The sequence below is a fragment of the Sinohyriopsis cumingii genome, chromosome 18 (genome assembly GCF_028554795.1).
Source record: "Sinohyriopsis cumingii isolate HCF-2022 chromosome 18, ASM2855479v2, whole genome shotgun sequence".
Classification (NCBI taxonomy): domain Eukaryota; kingdom Metazoa; phylum Mollusca; class Bivalvia; order Unionida; family Unionidae; genus Sinohyriopsis; species Sinohyriopsis cumingii.
In genome coordinates this window covers 71491273-71518171 of record NC_142978.1, presented here as the reverse complement: position 1 = coordinate 71518171, position 26899 = coordinate 71491273, and the positions used below count along the sequence as shown (strand labels likewise).

The 26899-nt window shown below is 35.0% G+C and overlaps 1 protein-coding gene across 2 annotated transcripts in view; it reads left to right on the top strand.

The window, feature by feature from the left end:
• The window catches only part of LOC149776943 (G protein-coupled receptor 143-like), a 49105-nt gene extending 22432 nt beyond the window's left edge, over window positions 1-26673 (top strand). For both annotated transcript variants that reach the window (XM_089941662.1, XM_089941663.1), the window contains 4 exons: window positions 935-1047; window positions 4003-4111; window positions 12904-12991; window positions 26365-26673. In XM_089941662.1, the coding sequence (XP_089797788.1) occupies window positions 935-1047; window positions 4003-4111; window positions 12904-12991; window positions 26365-26577 (523 nt within the window). In that variant the 3' untranslated portion in view covers window positions 26578-26673. The remainder of the gene's footprint in view (window positions 1-934; window positions 1048-4002; window positions 4112-12903; window positions 12992-26364) is intronic.
• The last annotated feature ends 226 nt before the right edge of the window (window positions 26674-26899 follow it).

The window sequence follows — 26899 nt, the reverse complement described above, 5'->3', positions numbered from 1 at the left end:
ATTATTAATAACAATTAATTAATTCATGACATCAATACTTTACTAACTGAGCATTACAAAATTGAGTTTCAACACAGACGATTGTCTCATGAAATAAATGTTGCGTGTTTTTGAAAAAAAGGAATCTTGTTTGGTGGAGTGTCAACGTTTAGTCTAGTTCCCTGCTCTTGGGACTCCCGATTTTGCAGGTGAATATTAAACACCATTACGGGAACCAGACACATCAAGAAAACAAAAAGCAGTGACATGTGGCTGTGATTTGGATTTTTAACGTTTTTAACAATTTTTCTGTCATATCGCTACAATGTCTGCAATGTGCCAGTTTATAGTGATGTCTAGCACTGGGGCATCATGCCACACACACATAGCATGATGTCCCATCCAGTCACATTATCCTGACACCAGGTCGACCAGTCCTAACACTAACCTCTTAATGCTGAATGCGGACGCTCTAACCACTAGGTCACTGGACCAGTTGGAATGATCTTTCATATGCTGGAAAAAGCGCATTATAAAAAATTATTATCAACATGATTGTAAAATGAGGATTCAGTCAATAAACAACCCAGTTCTCTAATGACGAGCCCCCTCCCCCCCCCCCCAATTTTCTTGATGTCAAATTGATTTTTTTTTCAATTTTTGGAGGTCCCTCTGTAACTCGCGCCTCACTTATAGTGTGGTCTATGTTTGTGGACCCCGTTGTGTGTGAGTTATCGAGGGAGAGGTGTATATGTATACATTCAGCTAGAGTTATTTGCCTGCACAGCTATTTCAAGCAAATGGGGATTATTATGCTATGGACACATTTCTAATTGTGTTTTATTTTAACTTTAACTGCGAGGATAACTGTATAGTATCTGTTGTAAAATGACATTTGTTAACAAATGTTTGCAGTTATGTTATCTTTACATTTTATCATTTCTGTTATTCTTAGTTGTGGTGCCCAAAAGCAGCGGGATAAAGCAATGCTCTATTTTGTGATGTTATCCCCAGTTGTTTTGGTGATACTTTTGAACATAGTTCTTTTCTACAAGGCAGCTAAATCAGGTATTTCTTCATGTGGTAAAAAGAATTATTCTGTAAAAGGAATAATTATGTTAATAAAAAGATTTTATACTTTTTAATGTTTGTGTTAATTAGTTGCCCAGTAAAAGTTGATAGTTTTGCCAATGACAATTTTTTTTCAGCTCTGTCGTCTAAGGGCAATAATATAATAATTATTCTTTTTGCCCCATAAACAAAATTCTAGGAATATCATTGGTCGGTTATCAGGGTTTAAAATCTATATTTCTGTTACAAATCATTTTGCAGGGTGTGAGAAATCCAATAAAGTCATAACTTGGTAATGTGACTTACAAGTGAGGTGTAAGTAAAAAAAAATTGCATGCAAACTGGCAATATAATTTATTATCTAGTTACATGAAATTATTTTATTATAAATCAGAATGAGTTATTGTTTACTTTTTATCAATAGAAATTATCCCCCAAAAGAAGTCTACTTTTGAACATTTAATATTGCTTATTCGTTAGTTGTTTGGCAGAATTTTGTTTTGCCCAAGAGAGATAACTGATACAACTAGCACACTGTAAACATTCATCCATATAGCCACCAACAGCAGCCAATAGATTCACAATGCGCAGGAGAGATGAATTCTGGCCAAAAGAGTTTAACATGATGCCATACAAAGTTAATGAATTGATTGCATATTAGTTCACCAAGGTGTACAGAAAGTTATTACTGTCTTAAAACCCATACACTCATTTTCTTTGACTCTGGGTGTATGGGGTGTTCAGCATGGTCATAATCATCACCCTGGTAAACTTGTTTACATGCAACTAATATTACCTGTTTCTACAATCATTTGTCAAAGACAAAAATTAAATCTAGACATATGGGGGAACTGTACTGAAACAGACATTATATGCTTATTTTTTTCTCTGTTAAATTTGCATTGTCAGAATCGTTCAATATTTTATGATACTGAACTAGTGTACAACTTCATATTGCACTCATAAAGGAACTACATTCTATTGTAAACCAACAGTGGGTGCAGACACTAGCACTTTTGATTTGTAAACAAATCATGTACACTCCGTAGTAGGCGCTTTATGTTTTGGTTGATTAAATTTGTTTCTGAATGAAGTAAAGCAGATGTTTCGTGGACTGCCACATGTCAGCTGCTTTGGCATATTCTCCATTAACTTTTTTGATACAATGTTTGGTATTTAGGCTAGCTATACAGTAGACGCCAGAAAGGGTCCTTACAAATAACATGCAAGTGACAAGGCATAAACTGTCTTCTTTAGCTGGTAATAAGAATGCCAAAAAATATATTTACAGTTTTACATCTTGAATTTCCTCAAAATGTAATTTCTTAGTTCTGCAAATCGGAATTACATGAAACGTGTCAGAGGTTCTCACAATCTTGATTACACATTTTGAAATTGTACTGTAATTTCAAATATAAATGCAATTACATCCTCCTTACTGCACTCAAAATGAAATAAGCATTAAATTCCATAGCATCTTTTGATAATTGCAATTGAAAGACTTCATATTTTTCCCACATTATGATTTCAAACATTCAGTGACAAAAACAGAAACACATTTGCAGATGTCAACACACTTGTCCCTTGCTTCTTCAATCAGATGTATTTCATGTGGAATTGTCACTTATAAATCCAGTCCATAATCATGAAATTTTGTCGAATCGACCAAAATACCCAAATATATTCATTCCAGGTCAAATAGAAAAGTTGTTGCAATGTGCATTCATTCACAATATGACTCCAAATTTCAATTTTAACTTGACTCTCCGTTTTCTTTTGAAAGTTATGTCTAGTGTACGACTAAGTTCAAACTTATCTGGGTGGAGTTATGTGCGCAGTATTAATGTTGTTATTGTGTAATGATGAATCTGTGCTTGTGTATTTAGTTTGGATTACGGCATACATTCAGTTACTTTGTTTCTTGTAGTGTATTTTTTTAATATAATTAAGCGTTAGGTAGAATAAGAAAATGAGCATATAATTAAAAGGTTACTGCATTTGTATGGGAAAATATGAACTCATTTTGTCGGATGGATATACTGCACTTTCAAGGTCGTGCAGTATTCCTAACCGAAAAACTCATTCATATTTTCCCATACAAATGCAGTAACCTATAATTGTTATAACGCACTTTCAGATGTAACATGGTGACATCGTGGTTCTAATATTTTTCTTAGATGTCCTTTATTCCCTGACTCTGCTCAAAGCATCAACTAGGCAGACAAATAAAATAATTATCTTTCGGAAACATACGGCTTATGGATGATCATGAGTGTTTTTACACAGTAATGATTAATTTTCATCGAGCATGGGGTTAGTTTAATCCTGATTGTTGTATGAATTGGCAGGTAGTAATATTATTAATGTACATTTGATTGAGATTTTGTTTATTTCCCCACACCACCCCTTTCCTATTGACATGCATTCATAGACATTTGATCATTCTTGCAATACCATGGTTCATTTCATAGCATGGTCAGCAGTTATGGACCTCAGCTACCACACTATGATATGGCTTCCCTGTATAGTAAATATAGATAAAATCATTAGATTTTTCATCAAAATGATTACCTTTTATGGGTGATTGACATTATTTAATGGTGTTCCATGTTGATTTTAATATGAATTTGATTCGTGCACAAGTCATCAATTCCATTTCAGCAGTCACACTCACAGCACCAACAATTAATGAGACTATTTAATGTTACATTTTGAAAAAGTTGAAATATTATGCCTATTATTTCATTAGGCATGGCATAGACTGGCCAAATTTCTTTGTTTATCTTCAGCTAAGGTCAGAAGCTATGAGTATCTTTTATGAACAGTCATGTATATTTTTTCAGAAGTCATTGTCTCCATCTATCTGAACAAACACACATACACACACACTTAACACTGAGTTAACAGTTAATTATTGCTTACTTTAAAAAGGAAATAATATTTTGTTGATAGTGAGGCGAGCATTGATTCATCAGTTTGGAAGATTTTCAAACACAGAAAGACAGATTGTGGATAGTGTCAAGTGGAAATTCATCCTGATTGTGGGATCTTTCACAGCATGGTAAATGTTTTTGCCTTTTGAAGTGACCTCTTGAGAACAAATTATATAGATTGTGTAACAAGAAATAATCTTGAAGAATGCACTCACTTTTGTTTTGGATATAACTATGCATTTCTCAGGTTCTTTTGACATCTTCTTTGCTTTTGGCTAATGACAACTATTAAATATTTTTTTACCCCCTTTTCAGTGAAAAGTTATATTAAATTGGACCTGTCAGTCTGTTTGTGCTTCCATCCATCCAATTTTCATTTCCAAACAATAGTTCCCTTATTTTTGTATTGAATTTCATCCATGTTTGGCATGAAATGCAGCAAGATGAGAACTTGATCGCCAGCTTTCTATATCATCATTTAACAGAGTTACAGCTCCTGACTGGCAGACCCATCCACGTTCATTTCTGTTCATTAACTCCCATATGCATTATTACACTGTGGCCATCTCATATGATAAGTATCTGCTAATCATGCCCCTTTATTACATTGTGGCCTACTCCTGTGATAAGTATTGTTATGCCGGTGTATCTGGTTTAAGTCAACAGTGTCAACTTTAGCATGTTTACAGCATGGTATTTCTCGTTCACTGCACCATCGTAATATATATATCTTGTTCATGAAGTGAGCTATTTCATGCAGCTATGAATGACCATATTAGTTATGTGTACTTGTTGTGCTTAAAATGTCCCAGTTTTAATTCACATATATGTAGACTTATTTTGGCAGATGTGATTTGAACGTTCATTCATGCGGAGCACATGTTGTGTATTACCGCTATGATGTGTGTTGTGTATTACTGCTACGATGTGTTGTCGACGGATGTTGGAAGAAACGTATTTGGAACTGTGTTGACATTTTGATCACATGGCTTGTCTACTTACATCTTAAATGTATGACGCCTTGTGTAGTTACATTTTATTTCTAATCATTCGTGTGGAAATCTGTAGAATTAATTCTTTAGCATGTCCTGTGTTCTTGGGTCTTCATGTTTATACGATTACGTCACTTTCAGCATAGAATATTTGATGCTTGATTTTGATTGGTCAGTAATTCTTTCTTGCCTGATGATCACAAGTGCTAAATTCTGATTGGTCAATAATAATAGTATAAAGGAGGTCAGCATTCAAAAACTTTATCACTTTCCAGTCTTTGTCCAAGGCGCTAAATACAAAAATGGCTCAACCAACCTTAAAATCAGATGTGGCTATGGTAAAACACATTTTAAAGTTGTTTAACTAATTCCATTGCATAAAATAACACTAGCAGAGTGTTATTTTGTGACTTAGTAAAATGACGTGTTTTGAACTTATTTATTTTGTTATTTAATAAATTGAAGGTGAATTACATACATCTGCATACAGCAACTCTATTTATATTCAGTGCGCCTATAATTTATTATTCTAAATTCACAAACATTATATTGATAATTTATTCCTTTTATAGAATTTACACTTTTGGTGTGAAATTCAATAAATAGAACTTTGTCATCTGCTTGTGAGCAAACCAGTGTACCAAGATGGATATAAATCATAAAGGCAGTGAACCAGATATGCTTGGTGCACTCTTGCACCCAAACCTGAAACTGTGAACCAGAACCATGTTTTGGGTGCATCTGCACCCAAACCTTAGACACACTGAGCACCAAAGACTATGGTGCACCAACAATAGTAAACCTTGAACCCAGATTAGGTTCTTTTATTTTTGTTATCCCCCATGAATGAATAAAGAATAAATTAGGAAATATTGAACACCAATAGATTGCATGACTCAATACTAACCATGTTAACAGTGCATATAAGAAATAACAAGATACACATGAGTATTTTAGTCTTTATTGCTAATTAGTTGCTTGCACTTGCATGCTTCAGTTCTGTACATCTGTATTTAAAAGTATTTTCAGCTAGAAAAGTATATGTAATTACTTGCTGCTTCCCGTTAGTCATAACATATGTTAACAAACTTTATGAACAAAGTTGTGTTCTACTAACAGATTCAGCTTACACTAACAGTACTTTATATCATAATATATTGCATTTCATAATGTTAGTTACGCTATAATTTCACAAACATTTCCTATAAGTCACTTGAGTTGCTTGGCTCCTCTTTTCTGTCATTAAATAATGTTACCTTCATTTGACGCCTCTGTTCATTAACTGCAGCCTTAGAATAAGATCGTTCCCATAGAATATGATAGTATATCCTCAAATGAACCAAAAGCTGATGACAAGATGGATCCTTTTCTGAATCCATCGCCCGTCCATCATGGGCAACGTGACAGTATCTCCAAATCATGCCCCTTTATTACAGTTACACTCTCCAACATTAAGTATCTCCAAATTATGCCCTTTATTACATTGTGGCTGTCTCTAATGATAAGTATCTCCTAATCTTGCCTGTTTATTACATTGTGACTGTCTCCTACATTAAGTATCTCCAAATCATGTCCCTTTCTTACATTGTGGCCATCTCATTATGATAAGGATCTCCAAATCATGTCCCATTATTACATTGTGGCTGTCTCCTATGATAAGTATCTCCATATTGTGCCCCATTATTACATTGTGGATGTCTTCTATGCTAAGCATTTCCAAATACATTGTGGCTGTCTGCTATGGTAAGTATCTTCTAATCATGCCACTTTATTTCACTGTGGCCATTCCTATGCTAAGCGTCCTCAAATACACTGTGGCCATGTCCTATGCTAAGCATCCCCAAATACACTGGCCATCTCCTATGCTAAGCATCCCCAAATACACTGTGGCCATCTCCTATGCTAAGCATCCCCAAATGCATTGTGGCCATCTCCTATGCTAAACATCCCCAAATACACTGTGGCCATTTCCTATGCTAAGCATCCCCAAATACATTGTGGCCATCTCCTATGCTAAGCATACCCAAATAGACTGTGGCCATCTCCTATGCTAAGCATCCCCAAATACATTGTGGCCATCTCCTATTCTAAGCATCCCCAAGTACACTGTGGCCATCTCCTATGCTAAGCATACCCAAATACATTGTGGCCATCTCGTATCCTAAGCATCCCCAAATACACTGTGGCCATCTCCTATGGTAAGCATCCCCAAATACACTGTGGCCATCTACTATGGTAAGGCCATGGATCCCATATATATTAAAAGTCATACAGGTCATGTAGGCATTGACAGGTCATGTCAACATTAAGAACTATTTCAGTAATGAGTGTAATTTTCTTTAGAATCTGATTATGCATGCCTTTAAATGGTAATTATTCATTTTATTTGGATCCTCATACTTCCCTATTCCTTTGGAAAATCATTATTTACATGCCTCAAGAAGTACATAAGCTAAAATCAATGTTAAATTATGTGGACATTTTTGGATAAGCTCAGCCTAAAGGTGATATACCGAAATGAGAAAACAAATTATTACTTTTTTGGAGGGGGGGATATACCAAAAAAGTGTAATATAGGGCAGGATTTGGAGGTACTTACATACATGCCAACCATTATGCTTTTGGCGTAATCATTATGTTTTTTTTCTGTCACTAAATTACGCCTTAATGGTAAACATATTCGGATTACGCTTTTTCGGTATATCCCACCATCCAAAAAAGTAATAATTTGTTTTCTCATTTTTATTAACATCCCATTAATCCCACCAACCGTATTCTACATAAGAAGGGCGTCACATAACTACGACATAAGAGTATGCTTGTCCTTAGACTTGAATGTACTTTCCTAACAGTATTATGTTCTATTTATAGCAGCTGCCCTATTTCCAAGAAACATGTTGGTTTCTGCTTTCAGACTTTTAACCTTGGTTTCTATTTATAGCAGCTATATGGCTTAGTTTGGAGAGAACAGACTGGTTTTCTAATTTTTAGTCTTTGCTTGAAGATTCTTTGTTCTAATTCATATCTGGTACAGAACCAGTCTGTAACTGTTTGGCACTAAAAGTCAAGTCAGATTTATTCCAGTCAATGTGTGTGATAGAGTAACAGTGTTTTTCAAATAATTTCACAGATGGATTAGAAAAAGACAAAAAAAACGATTCAAAGATCAATACATGAATTACGTAATACAGCGTTCCATTCTAGGGCAGTTACACGCCCATTGCAGGCTGTGTGGAAAGGATTTTAATATTGATCATGGTGGTAAAACAAAAGAAACCTTGAATTAGCTCATTTTACTAACTCCAATACTAAGGTAACTTCTATTTTACAGCAGGGGCCCGAGTGGTTTAAAGCGCTCTCCGTGACAGATCACTGCCATCTCACCACTGTCTGCATGGGTTCGAGTCTAGGATTCGGCCAATGTGGGTATGTGAGAAAGCATGCCAGTAGCTTCTCGTGGGTCGTGGTTCTTCCTGGGGTTTTCCTGGGTTCTTCCTCCACCATTAATACTGGCCGCCATGCATAGTCTATCGTGTGCTGAAAAATGGCATTAAATCCCACAACAACAAAACAACACAACAATTTTACAGCAGAACTCAATTGTAGACACAAATTTTATAAATCCAGAGGCGTTATTTACCGAGTTCTTAATAGAACATGGACTACCTCAAGCGGTAGAAGACTACGTTGGTCCTTTGTTCAAAAGGCTGTTTCCTGATTCCAAAATTGGAGAAAATATGCATGTGCAAGAACAAAACCATCTATTATTGTTTGTTGTTTAGCAGAAAATACTTCGCTTAAAATTGCAGAAGCCATGAAGATTGGGCTGTTCAGTATTGCCACAGACAGGAGTAGTGATTATGATGACAAAAAGTTGTACTCAGTCTGTGTAAGGGACTTTGACAATGAAAGGAGCAAAGTCAGAGTGCTCTTCTTTCATTACCAGAATTAACAGTAGATTCCACAGGAGAAAACAGTTTTGATTTGCTTGATAATGCTTTGAATAAACATAATTTGGCAGAACTGTATGGGGTTTTTAGCTGATAATGCATCCGTGATGACTGGAATTCATAATGGAGTTGCATTCTATATTTTGAAAAATGTCTCCATCAGTGTACATATCAGGTTGTCCCTGTCATTTTGATGCACCTTGCTGCAGGAAAGGCTGCCAATAAATTAGAAAGAGAACTCATGAAGTATCAAGTTGGCATTCTACCAGGCAATGTACTTCATGCAGACAGAGTTGATGTGCAATGGCACCTTATTTCTTAGCTAAAAGACCCAATAACTGGAAGATATAAATTTCTTCTTCTTTGTCAGGTTATGAAAGGAATATTGGTTCTTTTACCATTCTAATGCTGTGAGATATTGTTTAGTATTCTTAACAAAAATAAAACTGAATTCAGATCCAGGCTCTGTAACCCGGCACTAAGTGCTCAACTGGTGCGCAAACATTCATAATCTCAGCTGGTACAAAGTGTTTTGAAATGCAGTATGAGAGTCTCTTACTTTTTAAAGCTTAAAGTGCTAGATATGAAAAGTAGTAATTGATGTTAAAAGTCCAGAGGGGTAAATCAATCATTTTGTACATATGCTCATTGAATTTGTATCATGTTATATGTGGATTATTCTTTTTCTGCTTGGATTGCTCATTTTGTCCACTTGGATGACACTATTTCCTTACCAGGGGTTGGCATGTATGTACTTATCTTAGGAGACAGCCACATGTAATAAAGGGGCATGATTTGGAGATACTTAATGTTGGAGAGAGTCACAGTATAATAAAGCGGCATGATTTGGAGATACTTATCATAGGAGTAGGCCACAATGTAATAAAGGGGCATGGTTAGCAGATACTTAACAGACAAGATGGCCACAATGTAATAATGGATATGATGTAGAGATACTTAAGAGAGGGAACAGCCACAATGTAATAATGGGGCATGATTAGGTGATACTTATCATACAAGATGGCCACAATGTAATAATGGGGCATGATTAGGTGATACTTATCATACAAGATGGCCACAGTGTAAGAATGGGACATGATTAGGTGATACTTATCATACGAGATGGCCACAATGTAATAATGGGGCATGATTAGGTGATACTTATCATATGAGATGGCCACAGTGTAATAATGGGGCATGATTAGATGATACTTATCATACAAGATGGCCACAATGTAAGAATAGGGCATGATTAGGTGATACTTATCATACGAGATGGCCACACTGTAAGAATGGGGCATGATTAGGTGATACTTGTCATACAAGATGGCCACAATGTAATAATGGGGCATGATTAGGTGATACTTATCATACAAGATGGCCACAGTGTAAGAATGGGACATGATTAGGTGATACTTATCATACGAGATGGCCACAATGTAATAATGGGGCATGATTAGGTGATACTTATCATACGAGATGGCCACAATGTAATAATGGGGCATGATTAGATGATACTTATCATACAAGATGGCCACAATGTAAGAATAGGGCATGATTAGGTGATACTTATCATACAAGATGGCCACACTGTAAGAATAGGGCATGATTAGGTGATACTTATCATACGAGATGGCCACAATGTAATAATGGGGCATGATTAGGTGATACTTATCATACAAGATGGCCACACTGTAAGAATAGGGCATGATTAGGTGATACTTATCATACGAGATGGCCACAATGTAAGAATAGGGCATGATTAGGTGATACTTATCATACAAGATGGCCACACTGTAAGAATGGGGCATGATTAGGTGATACTTATCATACGAGATGGCCACACTGTAAGAATGGGGCATAATTAGATGATACTTATCATACAAGATGGCCACAGTGTAAGAATGGGACATGATTAGGTGATACTTATCATATGAGATGGCCACACTGTAAGAATGGGGCATGATTAGGTGATACTTATCATACGAGATGGCCACAATGTAAGAATGGGACATGATTAGGTGATACTTATCATACAAGATGGCCACACTGTAAGAATAGGGCATGATTAGGTGATACTTATCATACGAGATGGCCACAATGTAATAATGGGGCATGATTAGGTGATACTTATCATATGAGATGGCCACACTGTAAGAATGGGGCATGATTAGGTGATACTTATCATACGAGATGGCCACAATGTAAGAATAGGGCATGATTAGGTGATACTTATCATACAAGATGGCCACACTGTAAGAATGGGACATGATTAGGTGATACTTATCATACAAGATGGCCACACTGTAAGAATGGGGCATGATTTGGAGATACTTACCTTAGGAGATAGCCACAATGTAATAATGCCACATGATTAGGAGATACTTAATATTGAAGATAGCAACAACATATTAAAAGACATGAGTTAGATATTTATTGTAGGATTTGGCTGCAGCATATTAAGGGGAATGAATATGAGATACCTTTTTGTGATAAATCGTGGTTCGTACAACCCTGAGAAATCCTTTACTTTGAGGGTTTGTCTTGAAATCTAGTTAATTTGACAATTTTGGTCTTTCTTTGAAACATCCTTGCATTTTGCACAAAACCTTGATCTTTTCCAAAAGCTCTAAGAATTTATGTCAAGAAATATAAAAATATTCAAAACAAATAAAATACATCACTTTTTAAAATCGGAATTGTTTTTTGTTCATGGATCCAATAGTAAATGGCATGAATATGTACCAGGAATAGCATCATCTCTTTGCTTTATTGGCATGCTGATTGTGTGTTGGTTTTTTTAATTATTTTTCCTTCGTTTGAACTCATTTATGCAGTGATAATGTAACATAATTAAATAGACAAGTCAGTTTACTTAAAAAACGATACTTCTTGAAAACTTTTGGAAGGCCCTGAAAACTTCTTGAAAAGTCATTGACAAAGAACCTTTTAGAACCATATGAACTATGGAATCGACATCTTTAACAAATTTGTGAAAACTTTTTAGATTCAAAAGCCATCTTTTTTAAAACTATTTGTCTTTCAGGGTATTTATAGGCAAAACTGTTGGCAGATTTTCCAGTACTATCAATCACAGTTTTTGATCAAAGTCACATTGGAGTTTTTTCATCATAATTTGTACCTGATTGGGAAAAGTTTTCTCATAGGTGTAATGCTTAATCTTGCCAGTAAAGCTTATGTGATTTATCCATCCATCCATACTTACAAGTCTAACAGTATTCAACATTGGCCCTGATCTGCCATCATGTAATATGCCAGCATATCAGAATCTGTCTTGTTTGTTTTACTGATTACTCCTAACTACCTGCATAGATTCAGATCTGCTGAAGCTTTATGCCGTGGTAGATCTGGGTGTATGCAGTTTGCAGCTGGAGGCCACTAGTCTGAGTAAATACTGTAAGTGCCTAGTATTTTCAAAACTAGATACATCATTGTCCTCAATACCAAAATCGAGTTGTGCTTTATCTCTCAAATACTATTATATGTACTGTATTTCAACTGAATGGCTGCATCCATGAGGTGTTACTGTACTGAGTACTCATCATGACTAAAAGTAAGTAAATGGGAGGCCTACCTTTCATCCTGTAATGAAACGGTCATGGTTTTGCATTCCTTTTCACGTATGAGACACTGTTGCCAGTAAAATCAGTCACTAAAGCTTCGTGCATTTTAAGTAGTACTATACAGACAGATGTTGGCAAGAACTAAAAATGATAACCTAACATTTTCATCTTCCATTGTATATTTTATGTTTTGCTCAGCATTTTGGAAGTGGACAAGACGTAGAGTATTTATTCCCAGATATGATATTTTTAAACCAGTATTTCTGTGTTAACAAATAAATATTAGTCTTGACTCTTAAGTCTTTACTTTTAGTACTTGATTTTGATGTCATGCATGCATACATACACACACACACACATAAATACATACATACTTGTTTGACTTCTTTTTCAGTTGGCTGCCTAATATATTGAATGGCATACTGGCCAATGCGCTGGACTATCATTCAAGTGACTGTTTGCTCATCTTCCTGATACTAATTGTGAGTATAACCTTGTATTCATGTTGACCAGCCTAACTGATTAAATTGGTATAGCTGGACATTAACTTTTAACACTTACATGTTCATTTGTGCTAATGGATGTTGAAGTTTGATTGCCAATTAAGCAGTTGTCAGTAAAATTTACTTAAATTTATGTGTAATTTGAAGTAAAACCAAAGTTGAACTGCTTTGCAAAAGTTGAGGATTTGTCTAATAGGAATTTCAATTTTGAGGGTAAAATTCTAAAATTCTTCAGAATTCATAATAGATAAATTAATTGATTAGACAGGTGAGAAACAAAATTTACTTATTTGTATTTAAGTTGCATTTGTCTTTGGCTGTTGAGCAACCATTAATATCTAGTGCTGATTAAGTTCAACTTTGTTTTTTGTAAGTTAATTTTACATGCAAAGTATTGCAAGATTTTTTGCCAGTCCATGAAAGTTGAAGTATTGGCATGTGATCTTAAATGTGGATAGAACCAGAAAAATCAGAGAAAACCTACTAACTTTGAATGTTCAACCACCAGCACTTGCACATAACCTGGAGGGTATGGCATTACTATCAAGTATCACTTAAGAAATATTCCAATGAACACTCAGGTAGGTGTTAATGCTAATACCTAAGTTTCAGGTATAGTATGGGAGAGTTTACCCAGTCAAGTGGTCACTTAGACACTTTGGTCTGTTATAAGGTATAGTTTCATATCTTTGTGACTTTTTCTTTCAGTTATCATGACATTTTTACAGCTTACTTAAGTGTAGTCAATAACCATGACAGTTTTACAGCTTACTTAAACATATTCTGTCAATAACCGTGGCACTTTTACAGCTTACTTAAATGTAGCTAATAACCATGACAGTTTTACAGCTTACTTAAACATATTCTGTCAATAACCATGACAGTTTTACAGCTTACTTAAACATATTCTGTCAATAACTGTGGCACTTTTACAGCTTACTTAAATGTAGTTAATAACCATGACAGTTTTACAGCTTACTTAAACATATTCTGTCAATAACTGTGGCACTTTTACAGCTTACTTAAATGTAGTTAATAACCATGACAGTTTTAAAGCTTACTTAAACATATTCTGTCAATAACCATGGCAGTTTTACAGCTTAATTAAACATATTCTGTCAATAACTGTGGCACTTTTACAGCTTACTTAAATGTAGTTAATAACCATGATAGTTTTACAGCTTACTTAAACATATTCTGTCAATAACCATGACAGTTTTACAGTTTACTTAAACATATTCTGTCAGTAACTGTGGCACTTTTACAGCTTACTTAAATGTAGTCAATAACCATGACAGTTTTACAGCTTACTTAAACATATTCTGTCAATAATGTGACAGTTTTACAGCTTACTTAAACATATTCTGTCAGTAACCATGACAGTTTTACAGCTTACTTAAACATATTCTGTCAATAATGTGACAGTTTTACAGCTTACTTAAACATATTCTGTCAATAACCATGGCACTTTTACAGCTTACTTAAATGTAGCCTGTCAATAAAAATGGCAATTTGAAACAGATAGATATGAAGAATAAGTGAGGAGAGCATTCTCCATTTTTTTCTTCTTCAAAATATCAAATGCCAGCTCCAGGGATTGAATTTTGGAGGTTCTCATTTACAAAATTACAGCTGAACTTGGCTCAAGGTAGGTTTGTCATGCCTAGAAGTGTCAAGACATGCGTTAAGGTCAAATTAAAATACTGTTCTGACTGTTAGCTAAGTTCAGTATGTGGCATCATGTGACAAATGAAATTTTAATATAATTCTTTCTTGTTCTGAAGTTTTTTAAAAATATTGCTTCAGTAATTTCCACCTTGTGCTGCACAAGGCTTGTTAAAGCTAGGCAGCAATTATTTGCATAAAATATTTTAAATTTAGTACTCATTTATTTGGCTATAACATCAATGGCCATTACTTGTGTGTGTGTGTGTGTGTGTGTGTGTATGTGTGTGCATTTGTATTTGGTGTAAACCGAAGACATTCATGAGATTACACACCAACATACCGAGGACACACCTCCAGCCGAGGACATCCTCGGTTGGAAAAATTGTAAAATCTTGCTTCTACCAACTATTTTAGCCTAGAATGATTTGTAGGAAGGTTCCCATTTACACGTTTGATGCTTTTTCACGATTTTGGAGTGTATCTTTCTTCCAAAGCTGGCGATACACACGCCGAAACCATGTCCTCTTTTGCCGAGTGGAAAACTTGTAGTGAGATCTCCCCTATCCAATTACACTTTGCAAAAACGTAGTATCTCCCTTTAGATCTAAGCATCAAATACTAACTACTTAACTAAACTATAAGAAGAAAATTGTTACATGTAACAGTCCCTGGTATTTTTATTAATATTTCATGCATGTGAGACAGTAGTGTTGGGAAACTCACGACATTCATACCATAAAAGTCCAGTACAAGCAAATAAATCTACAACATGTACGAAAGAAGTACATCAAAATGCTATTGGAAATACACATGAATTCATTGTAGAGTTGTACCAGAATTGCCTAATTATCCAACCCATCTGTAAAGTTAAAACATCCTGTTTGCAGCGAGTTTTACAGACGTAAAGATATTGAAAAGACGTCTTTGATATGCAAAAGTTATTTTATGAGTATTAAATGAGCTATATTCGCCCTTATTTCATCATTTGCCTACTTAGTATTCAAACAGGAGGGAACAGATGTGAATCAACTGAAAAAATCCCATTAAGGTGAGATCTGATTATCATGAACCAAATTTGGAAGTTGCACGCACAGAACTTCAGTAAATATATAGAAAGATAAATATATTATATTGAGGTCAAACATTTATCATCAAGATGTTCAGTCCCAAAATGAAACATTTAATTACAGCAATATGTATTTTATTATCACACTTTTAAGACCTGCGACTACACATGCAAGGAATCATAACCTGTTGAATGCGTTCAGTGTCCTTTTAAATGTATATACTTGCTTCAGGTGGTGATTTGATGACTTTGATTAACATATCATGAATTGGGTTTGTGTCCATAGTTCTGTTGTAAACAAAATCTTATTAAAGCAACACACATGTAAAAACAAGGCATCAATCTTATTTAAAGAGGTTTTTAACAATAGCCAAAACGCTTAGGATCTTCTACTGGACCAACTTGTATTTATAACTTAAAAGAACATTTATTTAGAGCTGCACTGTAATATTCTTACTCATTTTAGTCTTTTTTTCAGTATGTTTTACACAGAAGGTGACACGAAAAAAACTGTTTAAAACTTCAAATCAATGATACAAAACACCTTTTTGAGGTACCTTGAATTAGTAAATGTATAAACTAAGTGATTTGGAAGGTTAACCGTGAGTGTTGTACCATTAAAGTATATTCTTGTTCATTCATGGTGCCAAAACAATAAAACAGGATGAACATTTGTAAAAAGGTATTAGAAAATTATCCCCATCCACTAACTCTATACATACATGTACTCTCATAGAACTCTGTACTTCACTTCTGGAATTACTGAACTCTATAGCTATTTAGCAGGTTTCAGTTCAGTTAAAATAGATAAGTTGTTGTCGTTGTTGTTGTTATCATTGTTTTTAGTCTATCATTATTATTTGTGTTGAGGTTAAGATAAAACACTATACAGATTACAAAAGAAATAATGTTGTATCCATGATCGATTTATTCAGCCAAAGTGACTTGAAAAATACAAAGTCTCCGTGAAATACATAATATGGTTAATACAAACATTCATTCCTATTTTCAACATTAAATATGCACATGCCTGAGAGAGAGAGAGAGAGAGAGAGAGAGAGGATTCATACGCGTATTATGCAATGAACATATTACTCTATTTTGTCAAAAAGCGAATAGTCATTGCTGATAAGGTGAGTTTCCTGCCATAAATTTTTCAAATCCAACCAAAGTGGTGGATTAGTCCAAAGCGTGTCATGTTGTATTAAAGTCTAATTGCAAGACAATCAGTCAGTAAATAAATTCATCAGTCAGTCAATAATAAGATATATATTCAAACAGTAATGTAATTGCCCTAAAGAACAGTTGTAGATGAAACACTTTTGGAGGTTACAGTTACTTTGGATTTGATTTTAACTTAGCTTTAACAATCTTTCAATCATATCGCTATGATGTCTGCAGAGTGGCAGTTTATAGTGATGTCTAGCACTGGGGCATCATGCCACAGACATGTAGCATGATGTCCCACCCAGTCACATTATCCTGACACCAGGCTAACCAGTCCTAACACTAACCTCTTAACGCTGAGTGTCTTGCGAGGCAGCTCCTAGTACCATTTTTATAAGTCTTTGGTATGACTCTGCCAGGATTCAAACTCACGACCTCCCACATCCGAGGCAGATGCTCTAACCACTAGGCCACCAGAATGATCAATACTAGTATTTATTATGAAGCATCCATGTCTAACATGGTATTTCGTTTCATTCATTTCCTATGACAAAGTTAATCATATAGTTATCATACATGAGACTCCTATCCCAATCTAGATATGTTATAATGAGGGTTTGTAGGGAGCCTAAAAAACTTAAAAAAGCCTAAGATTTTATTTTAACCTAAAAACCCTTTTAAAAAAGCCTAAAATTTTGATAAATTAAAAGAAAACCTTATAATTCTTCAACCTGAATCAGCAGTGAAAAGGTAAATTAAAGTTTTTGTACGAAAAAGTCGGCACTGCATGATCAAGAAAAAAAGAAAGTAAGCTGCACCGGAAAAAAACTATAGCTATCTTACATCCAGGTTGTCAGTAACTTGCACAGCCGGTTTATCCTGGCTTGCAGTAATGGCGAGCAAGACACGTTTTCAAATGAGTTGGCTGTCCAAACCACAGTACACTCCTTTGTTGGAAAAAGATGATGTGTTTTCTGCTAGATGTAAATGTAAATTAGATGTTAAGGTGTTTTTTCTGTTGTGACCAGTTTAAGTTTAATTTTAATTTTTCTTCAAATTATTTGGATTCTAAGAGATTATTTTTCCTGGAAATACTTGTGCTTGTAATTAATTCTTGGACAGAGATAGTTATCAAAATTGACAGAATTCAAACACTGGAATATCATTTTCTCCGGTTCAACAAAGAACTGTTGACACTTCAGTACTATACTGACTACAGTATACATCATTGCCTTCCATTTTGAATTTTCGTCGGGACTCAAACTCAAATTCATTAGAACATTTTATTACTAGGACTTCTAATTTTTAATTCTTGGATTATTTTTGGATTTGATTCTTAAAACCATAAGTTCTTTTTCTCATTTTTCCTTGTTTTTCTAGGGAAATAAGTTATTTGTTAAATTGTACAAAGCTTATTGTCTTCACTCTTTTCTTGTTACTATTTATGAGAGCCTAAACATGTAACATTATGTGGAAACATGTCCCCATTGGTTATAATGTAACAATGTCCATGGTCTCCGTAATTTTATCAAGAGTGTGCATCCTTAGTTTGTATTGATAGTTCAGAATAGATGTGTGCGTCCTTAGTGTCTTTTGATAGTTAATGCTTCATGTGTAAATGCGACGTCGTTGTTCATAAGTGTTCAGTCTCTGTGATCAGTAGTGTGCAACCTTAATTTGTATTGATAGTTCAGACTAAATGTGTAAATACGTCTTTGTTATGCATGACGTACCAATGTTCACGGTCTCTGTGATTCTATCAGTAGTGTGCATCCTTAATTTGTATTGATAGTTCAGACTAAATGTGTAAATACGTCTTTGTTGTGCATGACATACCAATGTTCAGTCTCCATGATTTTATCAGTAGTGTGCACCTTAGTTTGTATTGATAGTTCAGACTAAATGTGTAAATACGTCTTTGTTGTGCATGACATACCAGTGTTCAGTCTCCATGATTTTATCAGTAGTGTGCACCTTAGTTTGTATTGATAGTTCAGACTAAATGTGTAAATACATCCTTGTTGTGCATGACGTACCAATGTTCACGGTCTCTGTGATTTTATCAGTAGTGTGCACCTTAATTTGTATTGATAGTTCAGACTAAATGTGTAAATACGTCTTTGTTGTGCATGATGTACCAATGTTCACGGTCTCTGTGATTTTATCAGTAGTGTGCACCTTAATTTGTATTGATAGTTCAGACTAAATGTGTAAATACGTCTTTGTTGTGCATGACGTACCAATGTTCACGGTCTCTGTGATTTTATCAGTAGTGTGCATCCTTAATTTGCATTGATAGTTCAGAATAGATGTATGCATCTTTAGTGTTGTTGTTGTTGTAGGTTTAACGCTGTAGTGTCCCGAGCTTTAGGTCTGCACAAGGTCAGCTTTTACTCGATGTCAGCTTGGGATTTTAATCACAAGACAGGAAAGCTATTTAAGTTTCAACGATTTAATAAACGCTAATAATGGTAAATATTAACGGTACCATATGCATGAACAGATCAAGAATGAAGTAAGAACTCTGAAATAGATCCAGGCGAGTAGATAATACCTAAAATTCTTTAATTACATAAATGTGTGGCTCAGAGCAAAGTTAAGAACGTGCATAATAAAACAATGACTGCAAACAAATAAAGTATTTCTCAGGAAAGAGTACAACCCAAAACAAATTGAATCGTAAAACACGAAAAACAATACCATTCGAATGTGTTTCCCAGTGAGTTTAGTATTGTTATGGTCCAGAATGCACTACTACTTTGAAATAAAAATTTAGAATTGTTTCTCTTCTTTATAGCCAACTAAATGTCACTTTAATGTAATATGGAAATAATGAATATATATATGTTTAGTCATTTACCATGGCAACAGTACTGATATTTTAATATATGTATCTAGTTGAAATTCCATATGCAACAATTATATAACAGTAGAATAGATTATTGTTGCATCACTTGAATCAGTATAGATGTAGGCCATCGGTTAAACCAACGCTATTGTAGTACAGCACTGTTAAGTGTCGTTGGGGGGGATCAATCTTCAGCATTGAAGAATATATTGTAGGTTTATTTGATATCATTTGGAATATTATATTGTCTGTAATAGTTTATACTGGTATAATGTGATCTCTATAGTAAGCATACCGCTGTCGTATTAGTTCTATTTCACTGTCCTCTTATTTCATATAAATAGTCTCTCTGCCAGTCGGAATGCGTCTGCCAAAATATGCCACACGACTGGTATTTATACCCTTGAGACCCACTGGTCTTACACAGAGATTGATGGGAAAAACCTTGGTCGTAAGGGCGTGAGGGAAACACACGAATATATCGATTGACACTTAACAACACCTTAGAAATGCTCAAAAGTATTATGGCGGGTGAATTGTGATTCGCACTTACACAAATACTTTGGCAGTGGAATTACTCTTTATTTGGGCATTTGATGTGAAGATATTCACATCTGAACTTAACTCTTTATCCCAAAATACGAATATATTAAGCTAAATAGTGTTAGAGGATATAAAAGAGACCAAAACACAACGACCAGAAAGACCGATTTGTACCAACATTGACAACGGGATACAACTCCTTACGAAGTAAGTGCCAACCACAATCACCCATATTAACAATATATTAATAATACAAAAATCACAAAACGTGATATTAAAACATTTTTACAGTTATTTATTGTGCCTAGCAATGCTACAAGTCCTTTATGTCTTCATGTACGTATTAAAATCTATCCCATTTTGTTGACCACTGATATATGTATGAATTACTAAAATTGAATATTTAATGTTGAGAAGTGTGAAAATTATGTTTAAATGAGCCACACACTACTTATATTTTATAACACCAGAGTTTATCACAAACGCCATTTTTAAGCACAAGATAGGCTCTACATGGTGGCCAGTATTAATGGTGGAGGAAGAACCCGGGAAAGAACCACCGACCCACGAGAAGCTACTGGCAAGCTTTCTCACATACCCACATTGGCCAAACCTGACACTTGAACCCACGCAGACAGAGGTGAGATGGCAGTGATCCGTAACAGTGAGTGCTTTAGACCACTCAGCCACTCAGGGCCCCCCGTCTTTAGTGCCGTTTGATAGTTAATGCTTCATGTGTAAATGCGGCATCATTGTTCATGACATACCAATGTCCATGGTCTCCGTAATTTTGTCTGTAGTGTGCATCCTTAGTTTGTTTTGATAGTTCAGATTAGATGTTTGCGCTCCTAGCTTGTACTGATAGTTCATGCTACATTTGTAAATGCGTAATCATTGTTCATGAAGTACTAATGTATGCAGTCTCCATGAAATTGAGAGTAGTGTGAGTCCTTGGTTTGTATTGATAGTTCAGACTAAATGTGTAAATACGTCTTCTTTGTTCATGACGTATCAATGTCCACAGTCTCTTTGATTTTGTCTGTTTTATGTGTCCTTAATTTGGTTTGATTGTTAAGAACAGGCTAGATGTGTAAACATGTCCTCATAGGTCATGATGTACCAATGTCCATGGTCTACTTGAATGTGTCAGTAGTGTGCGTCCTTAGTTTGTATTGATAGTTCAGACTAAATGTGTAAATATGTCTTTGTTGTGCATGACGTACCAATGTTCACAGTCTCCATGACTTTATCAGTAGTGTGCACCTTAATTTGTATTGATAGTTCAGACTAAATGTGTAAATACATCTTCGTTGTTCATGATGTATCAATGTCCACGGTCTCTATGTTTTGCTAATAGTGTACGTCCTTTGTTTGTATTGAAAGTTCAGACTAAATTTTTAAATATGTCTTCATTGCCCATGAGCTATCAATGTCCACACTCTCCTTGATTTTACATGTAGTGTGTGTCCATTATTTGTATTGATTGTTAAGACTGGACTAGATGTGTAAACCTGTCCTCAGGCTACATGTGTAATGAGTCATCGCTGTTCGTGAAGTACCAATGTCCATGGTCTCCGTGATTTTGTCAATAGTGTGTACACCTACTTTCTATTGACAGTGCAGACTAGATATGTAAATACATCTTTGTTTTCCATGACCTATCAATGTCCACACTCTCCTTGAGTTTGTCAGTAGGGTGCATCCTTAATTTTTTATTGATTGTTATGTGTATGTGTGATTTGCATTTTTAACATTGCTTTACATTTTTCAGTCATATTGCTACGATGTCTGCAGTGTGGCAGTCTATAGTGATGTCTACCACTGGGGCATCATGCTGCAGACATGTAGCATGATGTTCCACCCAGTCACATTATTCTGATACCAGGCCAACCAGTCCTTACACTAACCTCTTAATGCTGAGCACCTAGCGAGGAAGCTGTTAGTACTATTTTTGTAAGTCTTTGGTATGACTCGGCCGGGGTTCGAACCTGCAACCTCCTGCATCCGAGGTGGATGCTCTAACCACTCATCCACCAGAGTGGTCATATTGATTGTTAAGACTGGATTAGATGTGTAATCATGTCCTTGTTGATTTTGATGTACCAATGTCCATGGTCTCCGTGATTTTGTAAATAGTGTGCATCCTTAGTTTGTATTGATAGTTCAGACTAGAAATGTGAATATGTCCTCGTTGACCATGACGTACCAATGTCCACGGTCTGCATGAATTTGTCAGTAGTGTGCGTCCTTGATTTCTATTGATGTATAAATATGTTCTCATTGGTCATGGTGTACTAATGTTCACAGTCTCTGTGATTTCTTCAGTAGTGTGCGTTCCTTGTTTGTACTAATCATTTAGACAGATGTGTAGATATGTTCTCTTTGTTCATGATTTACAAATGTCTTTATTCTTCATGTTTTCTCAATAATTGTGTGCATCCTTGGATTGTATTGATATTTTTTCTGTCTTTGTAAATGTGGAAAACCGTTCGCTAAATTCTTAGGTCAGTGTTAACACATTAACCCCTGGAGCTTTTTGTCATTTTTGCCTGAAAATCGAGTAGGAAACACATTTTGATAGCTATTTCTGAATAGACTCGAAAACACCAAATCCCCGGTCATCTTTCAATAACATACTGCCTAGTTGTGTTAGAAACATTGTTTTTCGTTGGCTCTTTGTCTCGCACATGAGCAGAAGGGTAAAAGTTGGACTTTTTTTTTTTTCTTCCTTTTTTTTGCTAAATGGAGCCATTATTTTTGTATGGAGACCACTCTTTATTCCAAATGCCCATCTTATCCTACTTTTTGCAAAGGCTCATCTCTCTGTTTGCAGTTCATACCGGGTTTGCCTTAGATCTGATACCAAAAAGTCTAAAATCCAAACACACAATCGGATTCCAACCACGAGCAAATTTTGGGTTAAAAAAAGTCGGGTCCAAAAAATGAGGTTTTTCTATCTGTATTTTGTAGTGCAACTAGATATTCCAGATTATTTGGTATCACTGTAGAGCTACATCTGTCTACCTTTCTATAATGCCACCCACTTTAGTGTATCATGCATGACCATGACGCTACAGAGCTCGGCAGTAGGCTACTATCGCCTGCCCCGTAAAGTCGTCGCTAGGGGTTAATGTGTTAACAAAAAAAAGTCTAAATACATGTTAACTATTGTGAAACAATTAAATCAAATTCAGTTATAATACCAACAAAGAAAATCAGTTTCATATTTCATGAATTATATGATGATTTAAGATTTAGTAGAACAGGTTCATGTCATATATAAATTGTTCTTGATATTATCAATATATTGCACTTACAATATGACAATGCATATTTTGATACATGAACATATTCCAGTACTGTGCTTCCATCTAAACATATCTATGAACAGTATGGAATCACCAGCCTTCCACATTGTTGTATGAAGTAACAATTAAAGACTGATGCCTTAATTAGAGAAGGGATAATCATAATTTGATTAGCCTTTTATTATGGAAACGGTTAAAGATATTTCAGAGATGAAAAAAACGAAACACAATTACGTCCGAGTGTACCAACCCACTTAGTCTGAACAGTTCATATATGGCTTAGTAATGTTTCTTTTCATTTTCATTCCGCAAGATAATGGGAGTCACAGCAGGCCATGACATCACATTGTCTGCAGTTTCCATGTTGTGGTCAATAGTTATATGTGTCCTTAGTTTGCATGGATTATACAGAATATTTTTGTAAATGTGTGCATCTTTGCTTGCATTGCTAAATTTCATATTCCTTAGAATTGATGATACAGTTCCCTCCTTGATACATCACCATTTGCTATTAATTTACTGCAGGAAACTATTTCTTTTCGCTCTAAGATTGCCAGAACAAATGTCCTCAGTAAGCAGTTCCATTCCAGAGTCCTCGATATCCACCAAATACAAGAGTTTGTGTGTGTGTGTGTCTATATATATATATATATATATATATATATATATATATATATATATATATATATATATATACCATTGCTTCAGTAAGAAAATTCTTTTTAAATTTAGTACTCATGGTTGCAAGGATTTTTCTAACTGGGTTTGGGGCTTGTTAGATTTAGTATTCATATATATAATTTTAACAAATTCTCTAACAGCTTGAGCCTGGAACATTTTTTTATTTTATTACTTGTATATATGGTTACAAGGGTTTCTCTTAGAGAGCTCCAGTTTAGGATGTCTTTTTTAGTTTAGTACTAGCATATATGATTACAAGGATTTTTCTTACAGAGAGCCCTAGCCTCTGACTTCCTTTCAAATTTAGTACTTTCCTATATGTTTACAAGGATTTCTTGTACAGAGCTCCAGCTTAGGACTTCTAATAGATTGGAAGTGAAGAGGGGGCACTTTGTTGAAGGAATGGGTGATTTTTTATGATAAAAAGATGATGTCATTAATGTAATTTAAAATGTCAACTTTCTGGGATAAGATACAGACAAAAACACATTCATATGCCTATGCTACTTTACAAATCAGAAAAATAAGTGAAATGACAGAAAACAGCTTTAAGATGTTTAAATGATCTGGAGAGAAGCAGGGGGTAGGGATTTAGAAGGACAGCAGGAAGAAACTGGTAGGGCACTGGGGGTCGAGGCAGGGAGGTGCCCCTCTGTTTCTGTTTAACTGAGCAATAATATCATTAGTTTCAAGGGATAGATTTATTTTGGAAAGATAAAAAATATTTAAAAAAACTGTGTGCCCAGAAATTTTGATGTGCAATATAGGACTTGTAGAATGATTTCAGGAAAAAAACAATAGAAATACTTTTAAAATGAGAAAAACTTTCTCATGTCTATTGAAATTACAAACATGTACTATACTTCTATTGTACTGTTGTTCTGGCCATGTGCAAAAGAGCTCTTAAGACATATATGTACAATGGCAGAGCCTTGTTCAGTCTAACCATTACTCATGGGGATTGCTTGATAGTTGGTTTCATCAGGACTTGTTAACCCTACTTATGTTTGATTTAGCATCTTATGCTAAAAAATGTCAACTGTGAACCATAAAAATACTGCAGCAGAAATAAGAATGTTTTTTCTGCTTATTACTGCATGACCGCTCTGGTGGCCTGGTGGTTAGAGCATCCACCTAGGATGCAGGAGATTGTGGGTTTGAACCCCGGCAGAGTGATACCAAAGACTTATAAAATTAGTACTAACAATTGCCTAGCTAGTTACTCAGCATTAAGAGGTTCATGTTAGGACTGGTTGGCTTGGTGTCAGGATAATGCGACAGGGTGAGACATGGTGCATCATGTCTGCAGCATGATGCCCCAGTGCTAGACATCACTATAAACTATCACACTGCAGGTATCATAGTTAAGCTATGTTAAAAATCCAAGTCATAGACACAACATCTACTTGTTCATGCAACATTAAGTGTTTGGTTAAAGCCCCTTTGGTTGAATAGATTCTCGTCTTGAATGTCAACCCTATTTCACATCATAACATGTCCACACTTGGTATCATATGCCTGCAGGCGAATTTTCATCAGTATTACTATAAAATGTAAATAACACATGTAAGACTTAGTGCATATATTAAAAAAGTGGATTAGCCTTCATATTTTCCTCTGATAAAACCAATTATACGTGCAGACATATGTATAGCACTGAAAGAAAACTGTTTACCTATAACTCTTCTTATGTATTTGGTAGTATTCTCATATTAGCTGTACATTTTATGATTTAAAGCCAGTACCTTTTTTCTTTAAATAATACCGACAAAACTGAATGTTATTAGGGTTAGAACTTCAGAAGATACTAACAAGTAATATTGTTTAATGTATTTGGAAATTATGCTATTGATAATTGCATATTGAAAATACATTATAAAATTATCATAACCATTGCTGGTTTCAGAAATAAGCTATTTCATCCAGATTATATAGTATGCAAATTTTATTCAAGTCTTTGAAAGTCATTGAAGTTGTACAATGTGGTGGTATTTGTAGTGGAGACCATGGAACCCATTTTGTGTTACATTCTAGTATGTTGTAGAATCTGATATTTATTTACTTTTTACAGTCTGTGACGAACCCAATGCAAGCTCTGCTGGATGCTATGATCCTGTGGGGATGGTCCAGTCCTTGTTCCTGGTTGTCCCGATCTTCTAATTCAGAGTACTTAGAAATCACACATGGAGAGGTCAACCTTCACAAGTCTCTTACAAGGTCAAGGTCAAAGTCAGTGGGCTCTGAGTATGACCCGCTCATAAGCTTTAGTCGATCAAGGAGATGATTGTAAAGTGGATTTCGTGTAGTTGGAAATTGAATAATATATTTACTTAAAATGCCCACTTCAATATTCAATACCAGGCTGTTGAATCCTGTTATCCTGTGCAATTTGTGTAATATATATATATATATATATATATATATATATATACATACATACATACATACATACATACATACATACATACATATATATATATATATATATATATATATATATATATATATATATATATATATATATATATATATATATATATCTCTGTATGTGTGTGTGATTTTTGGAATGGGCATTTGTACAGTGAATTGTTGCAATATAGCTGTAG